General features: G+C 44.4%; 1 protein-coding gene across 1 annotated transcript in view; it reads left to right on the top strand.

Moving 5' to 3' along the window:
- Window positions 1–12,244, top strand: part of NRG1 (neuregulin 1) — a 1,265,832-nt gene that overhangs the window by 1,041,336 nt on the left and 212,252 nt on the right. Inside the window, 1 exon segment of the mRNA XM_078676354.1 lies at window positions 1,457–1,559. Coding sequence (XP_078532480.1) covers window positions 1,457–1,559 — 103 coding nt within the window.

The following is a 12,244-nucleotide window of genomic DNA, read 5'->3' on the forward strand; positions in this document are numbered from 1 at the left end:
TATGGCATAAATAAAGACATTGTGACATTGGGTTATATAATTGAGGGTGCGCTTTAGACAGTGATTGCACTGTTCAAAGTGCAAACGTTTATCTCTGTATTCCTCTGATTTAATACATGAGCTGCAGACAGTATGGTTCAGAACCAATGAAGCTTATGGTATGTGCTTCTCAGATACAGTACACCAGTAATTCATTTCCGTTTCTGCAGGTACCCTGTTTTTGTATTAGGTAGATAAAAACAAACCATCTTGTGTAAACCATTACATAACAAGCCAAGCTTAATTTTTTTAATCTAGCAAGATTTTACTGTGACCATTTCTTGTAAAGATTGCTGGGAGTTTAAATGCACATTCTGCAAAAAGAGCAGAACAAGTTGGACTTAACTGGGTACAGTTCATGGAAAGTTACGGCATGTAAAATATGTATGCAGTGTATTTTCCAGAACAACAAGTCTCTCGCCTGTTATTGCGCCCCTTTTTTCAAACATTGAATATTACATTTTCCAGAGTTAACACACCCATCCCATTTGTTGTGTCATAAACACATGTGACCAGAGGGTCAGAACTGTTGAATTAAATTTTAGGACTGTCTCTGCATTACTCTGCCCTCTTTGGAATAACCAATTTGCTCGCTGAATCACCTGAGGTGTTTCATTGAGTCGCCTGCTCCTGGCCTTAGAACAGCATGCCAGCAAAACAAACAAGAATCCTTTGGCTGGGTCGAACCAACTCCTGTAAGGGGAATCTGAAAAAAGGCGATAAACAGAATTCTCCGAAAAGAGCACCAAAGTGGGATGTAAAATGATATTCAATAATGTGAAAAAGGCCTGTATTGGAAAAGAGATTAACCGACAAGGGGCCATGTTTGTTTTATATAATTTTTCTTCCCTTTAGGGGATTGAAAATTGTTGAAAAATGTATCGACGTATACCGTCCTTTGTGTGAACCACACATAGTTTATATAGCTCAGTTTGTACATGTGTCTTTATTTCAGCTTTCTTTACAAGACATATTCGAAGTTTTTTTTTACCTATAGGTATTATATTTGTTTGCAGCACACCGCATTTGAAATGTTGCTAGCGTGTGCTGAATGTTGTTACGTAATTTAATGAACAATTATGTCAATTGTCTTATTTTAATGGTATCATTTTTATAATAAGTACAAAATGTAGAAGCATGGCAGCTGTTTCTGGATGGGTAGAATGAATATGGCTTCAGTTACTATTATGACTTTCATAGTGATATATAGCATGCCTGTGCATTTACCTCTAATCTTTCTATGCACGTGTATGTGTGTGTGTGTGTGTGTGTCTGTGTGTGTATGTATATATATATATATATATATATATATATATATATATATATATATATATATATATATATATATATATGAGACACAGTTGCGTAGTTGAGCCTGGATCCATTATAATTTGTTCTTCTTGTCTCCCTTTTCTAGAAGCTGAAGAACTCTATCAGAAAAGAGTGTTGACTATAACTGGCATCTGCATTGCCCTCCTTGTAGTTGGCATCATGTGTGTTGTGGCCTACTGCAAAACCAAGTAAACTTTTCTTTACCTTGTTTTTCCCATTCTTATCACCTTTTGCACAAAAAGGAATTACTACACGCTTATATGTTCCTTACTATTGACAAGTTGTTGATACAGCAGAAGTTATAAATCTATTCAAATTAATTAGCAGAAAGTAGTGAACCAGCTTCTCTTGGTTTCAAAAAGGACCAGCGAACTGGCTTATTACTCGCAAAGTTTCTTTTGGCAGAAAAGTTTGAGAGAAATAAATATGATAAAATCCAGCAGTGAATATGTCAATGTGTCTTTTGAAATGTGTACTGTGGCTTTTCAACCATGATAGCTGCACCCGATTCTGTTTGCTTGCTGCTACCCCATTTTGTTGCTTCCCAGGCAGCCTACTGTTATCACAGGCATCCCACCCATGCTGTTGCTAATGAAACCAGCAAGAGGTTGAATTGAGTCAATGGATATTTTCCAATTTAGTAAACCAAATGTAAACGGTTTTCTCCAGTTGTGCTAGCAAGCAGTGTAACTGTGTTAATGACCATAAAAAGCCCAAATGGAATTCAGATATATCACCTTTTCTTAATCACACAATCAATTTTGGTAAAACCGGAGTGAAATTAAAATCAATGAGATCTAAGATGATGAAACTCCTTGTAGGTATTATGTGTTCAAAATATTTTATTGCATTTTAGGTGAATATGAAAGACCATCCATAAAAATGTACATTGATATAATGACTGACCTTATAAAACCAAATACTGTAGGATAATATCAAGTACGAGTCAATAAAGTACCCATACAATAACAATTATAACTATGTATTAAAAATAAAAGGAAATATTAAAGGGATTAAATAGAATCATCATTACAGATAAGTCTTAATAGAACTCTCAAATTTAACCAATATATCTATACATGAAACATCTCTATTAGTAATACATATTTAGAGATGTAAAGCAATATAATCATCAGTTGGGTTCCAAAGTAACTGATAATTCGAAGCATAGTCGTCGACAGCACCTGAAATGAGCTCATCTTCTGGTAAAAATTATCCATGCCCACCAGGCGTGAACTGACCATGAGTCATTTTTCCAATTGGTAGTAATTGATTTTAAAGCTGCAGAAATAAAAACTCTAGAAGTTTGCTATTAATAACAGACACTTTAGTGGAAAGTGAAGTTGATTTACAGATAATATGTTATATGATAAATTATGTGTGATATTCAATATTTTAGTAATGATCTTCCAAACCTCTTTCCAAGGCGTACCTACAATATTACACTCATTCATAAAACATATGTCGTAACAAGCCTGTATTCAAATCAAATCAAGGAATTCATAAAGCACTCGGCAACTCCAATTGTGTCCCGGCGCTGCGGGTTTGTTAACCACTGCTCCCAGTAGGAAGAGAGGGATGGTCTAAAAGGCCTCATATTCAAAGTACTATTCCAACAATTAGGAACATTCAAATTTTTGCATTAAATAACCTTAAAGGTGTCCATAGACAATTGAATAGTATGAAGGAATTTGTTTTGTATAAAGAAACATGCAGCCACCCAGAGATACTAGTTGACCACATTTTTCTCCATATAGCTTGAGATAATGACAAATCTAGATCCTTATTCCAAAAAGAAGAGAGAATATTGAGATTATCCCCTTCATAATAATTCTATCATAAAACAAAGCCCAAGCGTTGGATAACGAAGCAATTGTTTCAATATGCAATTCTAATTCAGAAGTAGCAATTACAGGAAAATTATTTGGGAATTTATCAAGGATTGAATCACATAAAAGTTCATATTCATAAATATCTGACTGGTTTCACTTAAATCTTTGCTCCAATTCATCAAAAGTTTAAAAAGCATTCTTATGATAAAGATCTTTCAAATAAAAAATACCAGCTTTAATCCAGGATTGCCAAAATATTTAGTGACAAGCTAGTTTTAACATTGGATTATACCATATCGACAAATTTAAGGTAAGTGACATACGGAATTGGAAAATCAAGTCTAAATCTTGTAATATTAATTTTGTAGAATTCAGTATTACTTATATTTTTAGCAAAGCAGTAGAGTTAGCCATGGTAAGCAATGCAGGTGAAGGAAATGGTAATATCAAACTTTGTTCAATACGAAGCTATAAAGGTGGATTATTAAGCTCTGTATATTGGAACCAAAAGGTACTTTGTTTTAAAATATACTCTTTATGATAATTAAGGAAATCTGGTAAACCAAAACCACAAGTGTTCTTAGCCAAATTAAATGTTTTAAACTTAAGCGAGATTTGATATTTCAAATAAATTTAGAAAAAATGTGTTTATATTTTAATAAAAGTTAGGAGGAAGTTGAATAGGTATCATAGAAAGAAGATAGAAACATATTTGAGAAATAACCATTTTGATAGCATCAACGTTTCCCCACCAGGATAAATGTAGGGTGAACCATTTTTTTAAATGTGTCCTTAATATGAGCAAGAATGCAATAACAATTTAAGGAAAACATTTGTTTTATGGTGTGAGAAAATAATATATCAAGATATTTGTTTATCTTTTTGCCATATTATTTCTTTGTTTGGGAGCATATTGTGGGTACAAAGAATGTTTAAAGGAAAGAAATCAGTTTTCTTAGTGTTTAACGTTTATCATGACATCTGAGAGTAAGTGTGAATAACATTTAATAATGGAGGAATGAAGATTCAGGATTACCAATATTTAGGAGTACATCATCATCATAAACTGACATTTTAACAAAACATTATTTGTAATGAAGCCCTCAACTTCAATACAATTTCTGATAGCAATTAGTAAAAATTCAATAGTAAGAAGAAAAGGTAAAGGTGATAAGGGGCATACTTGTCTGGTACCCCTAAAAAGGAAACAATATTAGAAATTTGACCATTAATAAAAAACGTTTGGCAGACGGTATAGAACTGAAATCATACGAATAAATGAAGTACCAAAGTTAAATGCATATAAGATATGGAAAAAATACTGCCATTGGACTTTATCAATAGCCTTCTCTGCATCTTATGCCAGAACACTGGATGGTAGAGGTAGTGATGCTCCAACTTCAATCGCATGAAACAATAATCTTGCATTATTCACAGAATGTCTATTTTTCATAAAACCAGATTGGTCAATATGCACGATAGTAGAAAGTACAAAGGCCAACCTAGTTGCAAGAATCTTTGCATAGAATAATAATTTGAAACAATAGCAGGATCTTTGTTAGGTTTTGGGAGAACTATAATCAAGGCTTCACTAATGGACTCAGACCTTGATCCTGTACTACTAAAGTAGGTAAGTAGTTTGAGTAAATGAGGTAAAAGGTGAGGAGAATTTTCAAATAAAATTCAGCAGGGATACCATCTAGACCTGGATAAAGTAATTTGACCAATAGACTTATGGATAGCAATAATTTGAATTTTTTCTTTCTTATTTTAAAGATAATTGCCCAGAACCTTCCAGGTCTATTGGTATTGAAACAAAAATTAGCTTTGTTATTAGAAATGTGTATTCCGCTTTATTGCTTATAGGGAGTTTATTTCATAATGAAGTTTTTGTATTTGTGTTTGATTCACAGAATAAAGAAGGCTAGAGGAGATTTAAAGACCTTCAAGGGTTTGCTCCCCTGATTCATATACCTAAATACAAAACAACCCCTCAGGTCTTTACAATGTAAACTTGGCTGAAGAAAACTCGCCTACCAAGAAGGATTTCTTTTACAGGACGGTTTCCTTCACCCACCAGAGGTGGCATGCTTCATCATTGGGGAACCTCCTTGTATCATGAGGCCTAGCCATGATACAGGCTACAACTCCCTCACTGAGAGAGAGGAGTGCAGGGGTGTTTTGTTGCTAATGATGGTATATACTAAATACCCAATGAGAGAGAAGAAGTGGTGCTGAGGGACACAGTGCAAAAAGAGGTGAAGTGATTAAAACTAACTACAGGGTTCGCAGTGTAACTTTATTTGGGCCACCCTGGCTAGGATTAAAAAAACAGAAATGCACAGTGGGAAAATATTAGACCCGCTCATGTGTCAGAAAGGTCAACATGTTTCAGCCTGGGACCCCAAAGGTGTTGCGGACTTTGTCAGGACCTAAAAAGTCCTTCAGCTAAAAAAGTGCTCAGAACCAAAAGAATAAATTCAGGTATACAAATATACAAAACCCGTGATCCCTTTGGAGTATTAAGGGGTGGTGAATTCACTGGTGAAAGCTGCAGCCGTCGGGTGTCATACCTCAGCTGTCCTTGGCATGGGGCTCAAGGGGCGGAGGAGTCTCTGTCTGGTGACAGTGTGTTAGCAGTTCCTCTCGCCATTACTTAATGCCACTATTTTTGCTGCAATAGGCATGAGACTGTCAATTTTGGCTATATTATCCTGAATTTGTATCACATTGTCAGATACTTTCATAAAAAGACTAGCCATGTCTTTGCATATATTTTTGATTTCTGACACAATATTATCTGATAAGTAGGAATAAAAGACTTTTCGATATGAGGCTGTGCATGCAGCGGCTAAAATCAGCTGTGGAAGTGGTCTAGGGCTGAGCCCGCCCTTTTCTCAGAGTGACTCTGCCCTCCTGACCGGAAACACGGCAGTACCTGATGTGTAAAACTGGTGAAAGGCTTGATTGAGGAATCTCCTTGGAACAGAAAAAATTAGCCCCAGCTATGACATGCCTTGAAAGTTCCGTTTGTGCCAGCCTGAAACAAGCAGTAAGACTAGCCTCAATGCAGCATAAAATCATTTAAGTACGGGTGCAACGGAGGATCAGCGGGATGCGGCAATTTTAATTTGTGCACGCGTGCAACTCCCCTTTTAGTTATTATAACAGAAAGCAATTAATCTTTAAAGAGGATTTGCAGCTAAATAGCCAACGTTTCAGAAAGCATCACTCAACATGTAAATTCATGGATCTATGAAAACTGATTTCTTGAAGAATACTTGTGGATTTCCTTGATGATGTCTACCAGACATATCTAACAGTGCAAACTGGTATCTGTTCGTAATTTCAGACTCAGAAGAATGTAAGCCTTGAATAAGAGTCAGTTAAAAGAAATCAGTCAAATATACCCTCCATCAATATCATAAACAATTGTGGTCTGCTCCGCTGATCAGAAATCAAGAGCAGAACTATGAGGTACCATGCGCTTGCATAGGTAAGTTTAAATTGGGTGGTTTGCCTCCTGAGACCAAAAAGAGTTCTCATACGAACCCCAGCAATTTTTGCAAAAGTTAGTTGTTTTATCGATTTTATTGTAGAAAGAGATAGCTATATTTGCCACAATCACTGAAAGAGAACACTTTAAGAGTGCGGTGTGTTCAGTCTATAACACCCTAAAATATAACTATGTTTTGTAGCGTGTACTGCCCGGTTACTCACCGGTAATATCCATTACTCCGAGTCCTGGTCTCCCCGTCCCATCCCTTACAAGTGAGCAGCTAGTCTGCTCCACAGAACCCCTAGCCTAGCTGAGCTGTTTGCACTTCCCCCAGGATGACGTCACCATCACGTGACGATAAAGGGGGAAGTGCCGAAACCAAACATCCTGAGAATACCAAGGAAACCAGAACGAAAAACAGACAATCACCCAAAGAAAACCCCGAACCAGGGAGGGAGGGAAGGGCTCAGGAATGGGACGGGGAGACCAGGACTCGGAGTAATGGATATTACCGGTGAGTAACCGGGCATTACCTCCTCGTCCTGTCTCCCCGTCCCATTCCTTACAAGTGAGCCCATACCCAGGCACACGGTGATTGTAAGAAAAAAACAGACCAAACAGTCTGAGAAAAAATAGGTCCAGTTTTAATAAACAGAAAAATAGTACAGACCATAAATCATGTACCGCAGAAAGGACACAAGCCCCAAAGGCAGCCGAGGCCGCCATCCCCAACAGAAGACGATAATGTGTAACAAAAGTATGGGGAGAAGCCCACGTGGCAGCATTGCACATGTTCCTCAACGAGGCCCCCTTGAACATGGCCCAGGAGGACGACACGCCCCGAGTCGACCGACCCTGAACAGAAGAAGGCAGAGGACAGTGGGCAGAATCGTAAGCAGAAACCACAGCGCCCCGGACCCAACGAGACAAGGTGGACAAAGAAAGGCCGAAGCCCCAGATCCGAGAGGCCATAGGTGACAAAGAGGGAATCAACTTTACGGAAACCAGCCGTACGCTCCAAGTAGATGCGGAGAGCCCTCAGCACATCCAACGAATGGAGGAGCATCTCCTCAGGAGAGGCAGGAGCCGGAAAAAACACTGGGAGAACAATATCCTCCTGACAGTGAAAAGAAGACACCACCTTAGGAAGAAAGAACTGACTCGGACGGAGAATGCCCTTAACAGCGCAAAAGCTCAAGAAGGGGGGAGAAGCCATCAGCGCCCCAATCACACCAACCCTCCGCCCAGAAGTAATGTCCACCAGGAAAATAACCTTAGCAGAAAGGAACTTCAGGGCCACGGAGCCCAAAGGCTCGAAAGGAGGACCCGTCAAAGCCTGCAGAACCAAGGGACGAACCCAAGGAGGCACAGGAGAACGAGAGACAGGACGGTGAAGCAAGAAACTCCACAGAAGGCGAGCCACCAACGGGGAGACAGGGGAAACAGAGGAACCCCGAAAAGCAAGAATGGCAGCCCATTGCGCCCGCAGGGAAGAAACCGCAAGCCCCAAGACAAAACCATCCCGCAAGAAGGCCAACACCCTCACGGCCTCACAGGAGGCAGCAGAGAGACCCCTCCCAAGACACCAGGTGGAGAAACTCTTCCAGCGACGGGCATACGACTTCAAGGTGGAAGGACGCCGGGAGAGCTGGAGACATTGGGCAACCTCCACCGAGCAACCCAGACCCAGCAAACTCAACCACTCAAGTGCCAAACCCCCAGCCAGAGGTGTCGCAGGGAGGCAAGCTGGAGAAGAGATGCCCGCAGGGGGGAGGGAGACAGGGGAAACCACCAACGAGGGCAAACAGAAAAGGACAGCAGAAGGGGGAACCAAGACAGCCGAGACCACTCCGGAACCACCAGGAGAACCTCCGCCCGATCCAACTGAATCTTCTGGAGGACCTGCGGAATTTAAGGCAAACGGAGGGAAGGCAAATAGCAGACCCTCCGGCCACGGAAACGAGAAAGCATCGGTGGCCCACGCCAACGGAGAGGGAACGATGCTGCAAAACAGAGGAAGAAGGACGGAATCCTCCGAGGCAAAAAGATCCAGCCAAGGAAGGCGGAACCTGAGGACTATCAGATCGAACAGATCCGGGGACAGACAGAGGGACACCGAGGATGGGAACACCCTGCACAAAGAATCCGCAGGCCCAGTCTTCCGCCCCGGAAGATAGACCGCCGCCAGAGACAAGAGAGTCGAATCGGCCCAAAGGCCGACCTTCCGGGACAGGAGAAACAGAGCACGACACATTGCCCCCCCCCCCCCCCCGTAATTCACATAAGAACGAACCACCTGGGTGTCCGTCAGCACCGAGACCGCCCGACCCCGAAGGAGAGGAGCGAACCAAAGAAGAACCGCCCTCAACACTTCCCAGTACGAGGACTGGAGGGATTCGAAACTGGACCACCGACTCTGAGCCGTGGAGGCACCCAGAACGCCCCCCCCCCCCCAAAGCACTGGCATCCGTGGACAACACGACCACAGTCCGAGGAGGAAGGAGATCGAACCCCCGGGAAAGAGAGAGAGGGGAAAACCACCACTGGAGATCCGCCCGAATCCCCGGAGCGACAGGGACCAGAGTCTCGTAGCCCAAGGAGGCAGGATCCCAGTGCGACAGGACACGATGCAACAAGGGGTACAGATGCAGCCTGGACCAAGGAAGGAGATGCAGAGTGGGCGCCATCTCCCCTGACTCCGTAACCAGAGACGGGCAGACACCCGGGACCGGGACAGAAGCCAGGAAAGGTGACGAAACAAAGGCCACTGGCGCTCCTGCGAGAGGAAAACCATGCCCACGTCCATGCGGAAGAGAGCCCCCAGGAATTGCAGGGACCGGGAGGGCACCAGGGAGGACTACCTGTGGCAGAAAAGGAACCCAAAGGAACCCAGCAGATGACACACCGGGCCCATATCCGACAGAGCCTGCAAAAAAGAGGGAGAGAAAAACAACCAGTCATCCAGATACGGAAACACCAGCAGCCCCCTGGAATGAAGGATACCCACCAGAGGGGCCAAGAGCTTGGCGAACACTCTGGGCGCCGAAGAAAGGCCGAAAGGGAGTACCCGGAACTGACAATGCAGGGCCCCAACTGCAAAGCGGAGAAAACGCTGGTCTCCCGGATGGACAGGAACGCGCAAATATGCATCCATCACATCCAGGGACGCCAGGAAGCCTCCCGGTATGACCAGAGGCAGGATGGACTGGAGAGCCACCACCCTGAACGGACGATGGACAACGAAGCGACTGACCCGCTTCAGATCCAAAACAGGACGAAGATCCGAAGTGCCTATCGACGAGACCAGAAAGAGGACCGAAGAGCAACCCCTGCCCCACTCCAGAGGAAGAACCTCCACAACAGCCGACACCCCCAACAGGAGCCGCACACCTGTCAACAAAGCAACTCTTCGCAGAGGAAGACTGGGCAGGGGAGTCTGAATAAAACCCGGAGGAGGAGGAGAGGAAAACTCGAGTCGGCAACCTTCCGAAACAGACAGAACTTGCCAGGCTCTCGGAACCGACAGCCACGGGGCGCGGAAGGACTGGAGGCGACCACCAACAGGCAAAGGCAGACAGACACTGAGAATAGGAGGAAGCGGGGATGGCAACACCGGCAGCGTCCCGGGTCAGGGCACTTCCAGGGGCCCCCCAGCCACGACCCCTGCCACGCAAGGGCTGAGAAGCGCCACGAGCAGGAGGCCCAAAAGCGCGAAGGGAACCCCGAGAAGGAGGGCGGACCGGAGCCACCAGCATACGGGTCTCAGCAGACTGCTTGACCATACCCCCCAGCTGAGGACCGAGCACCTCGGAACCCACAAAGGGCAACATAAGGAGGACCGACGTCTGGGAAGAGACAGCCTCCCAGGAACGCATCCAAACATGACGACGGGCAGCAATGGAAGCACCAGAAGCAGCCGCCGCCGCCCCCAAATTACAAAAGAGGCGTGGCATCCTTGCCGTCGGTCAGCAGAACCGACAGGGACTGGAAATCCTCAAGGAGCGACTGAACCAAATAGATAGAATAGGCAGACTCCCGGACAGAAAAATTAGAAGCAGCATAGGAACGCTGCACCACCCCTTGAACCCGCTTAACCACAGCGTCCGCAGGAAGGGCGTCCTCAGAAATGACCAAACCCCGAGAGGAAAGGCCAGCCATCAAAGGTCAACTCACACAGCCTGAGGGAACTCAGTAGCAAAACCCCCAAGAGGTTAACGCCTGGACAGGAAACGAGGAAAAGAAGACTCGTCCACCTCCTACCATTCGTGAGACAGCACATTGCGTACCGCTCCGTGCAAAGGAAAAGAGTCAGGAGCAGGCTGGACATACTCCAAAACAGCATCCTGCAGGAGGAGAGAAGCCCAAATTGGACCGCACACGGGCGAAAGATCAGTGAGCTCAGCACCCTGAACAAATTGACCACGCACACCCTTATCAGCATCAGGACCATCGACATCCACAGGAGCAGCCTGCGAATCCAAAGAGACACGAGGCACCTAGAGAGGAGGCCCAGCCGCGTCCCTGAGCCAGGAAAGCAGCAGCCACAGCCTCATCAATAAAGAGGCGCAGGGCATCAAGAGGGGCAGCAGAGGAAGATCCATGCCAGCAACCAGCCCAGTCCAAACCAGGCAGAAGTAAGGACAAAATTCTAGTCAGGAAGGACTCCATTCAAAGGACACGAAGTCCCGAGGACACGAAATCCCACGAGAGCTGGAAAAGCGGGCCGGCACAAAAAGCACAGCCAACAGCCAGACTCACCCCCCAAACGCACCGTGAAACTCGAGCGCCGCACCCCCACATTCAGAAACCCCTGCCCGCTAAAGCAGGGCACACGGGGACCTGAGAAATCACCCAGCAACGGCCGCTGAAGCAGGCCCAGGCACCAAGGTAAGAGCGGATAATGACAAACGGCCGCTAACGCGAACCGCGTGTCAAATGGCAGACCGCCGGCAGAGGCAGCGCGGGGGGAACACAGAGTAGCAAACAACGGGCAGCCGCTAGAGTAGGCCGCCGAAAGTAAAATAAAACAAAAAGAACTGGTGCAGAAAAAAAAGAACAGGATGTTTGGTTTCGGTACTTCCCCCTTTATCGTCACGTGATGGTGACGTCATCCTGGGGGAAGTGCAAACAGCTCAGCTAGGCTAGGGGTTCTGTTGTGGTAAATAAATAAATAATACCTCTCTTTTTGACTAGACATATATCATAACAGATAGCTCAATAAATAAGAGTCAAGATTCGAGGTAGTAGGAGTTTTGCAGGTTTAATACAGCATAAGGACAGGAACAGGACAACCTGCATAGGAATAGGATGGCAGGGCCCAGCAGCTGCTGGGGCTGGATCTGGGATGAGCGCGCTGGCTTTTAATAACAATACATGAGCATATATACATAACGCAAACACATAGCATTATATTGCAGTAGGCGTAGCAGTGGGTGGAGCAGAAGGCGTGACACGTAGCAGTCGCGAAAGATAAGGGGGAAAAAGAGGTGTAACAGGGCGTATACATAGACATGTGATGCAAACGTAACAGAATATGTCATGA

This window comes from Lissotriton helveticus, chromosome 2_1, assembly GCF_964261635.1.
Source record: "Lissotriton helveticus chromosome 2_1, aLisHel1.1, whole genome shotgun sequence".
Classification (NCBI taxonomy): domain Eukaryota; kingdom Metazoa; phylum Chordata; class Amphibia; order Caudata; family Salamandridae; genus Lissotriton; species Lissotriton helveticus.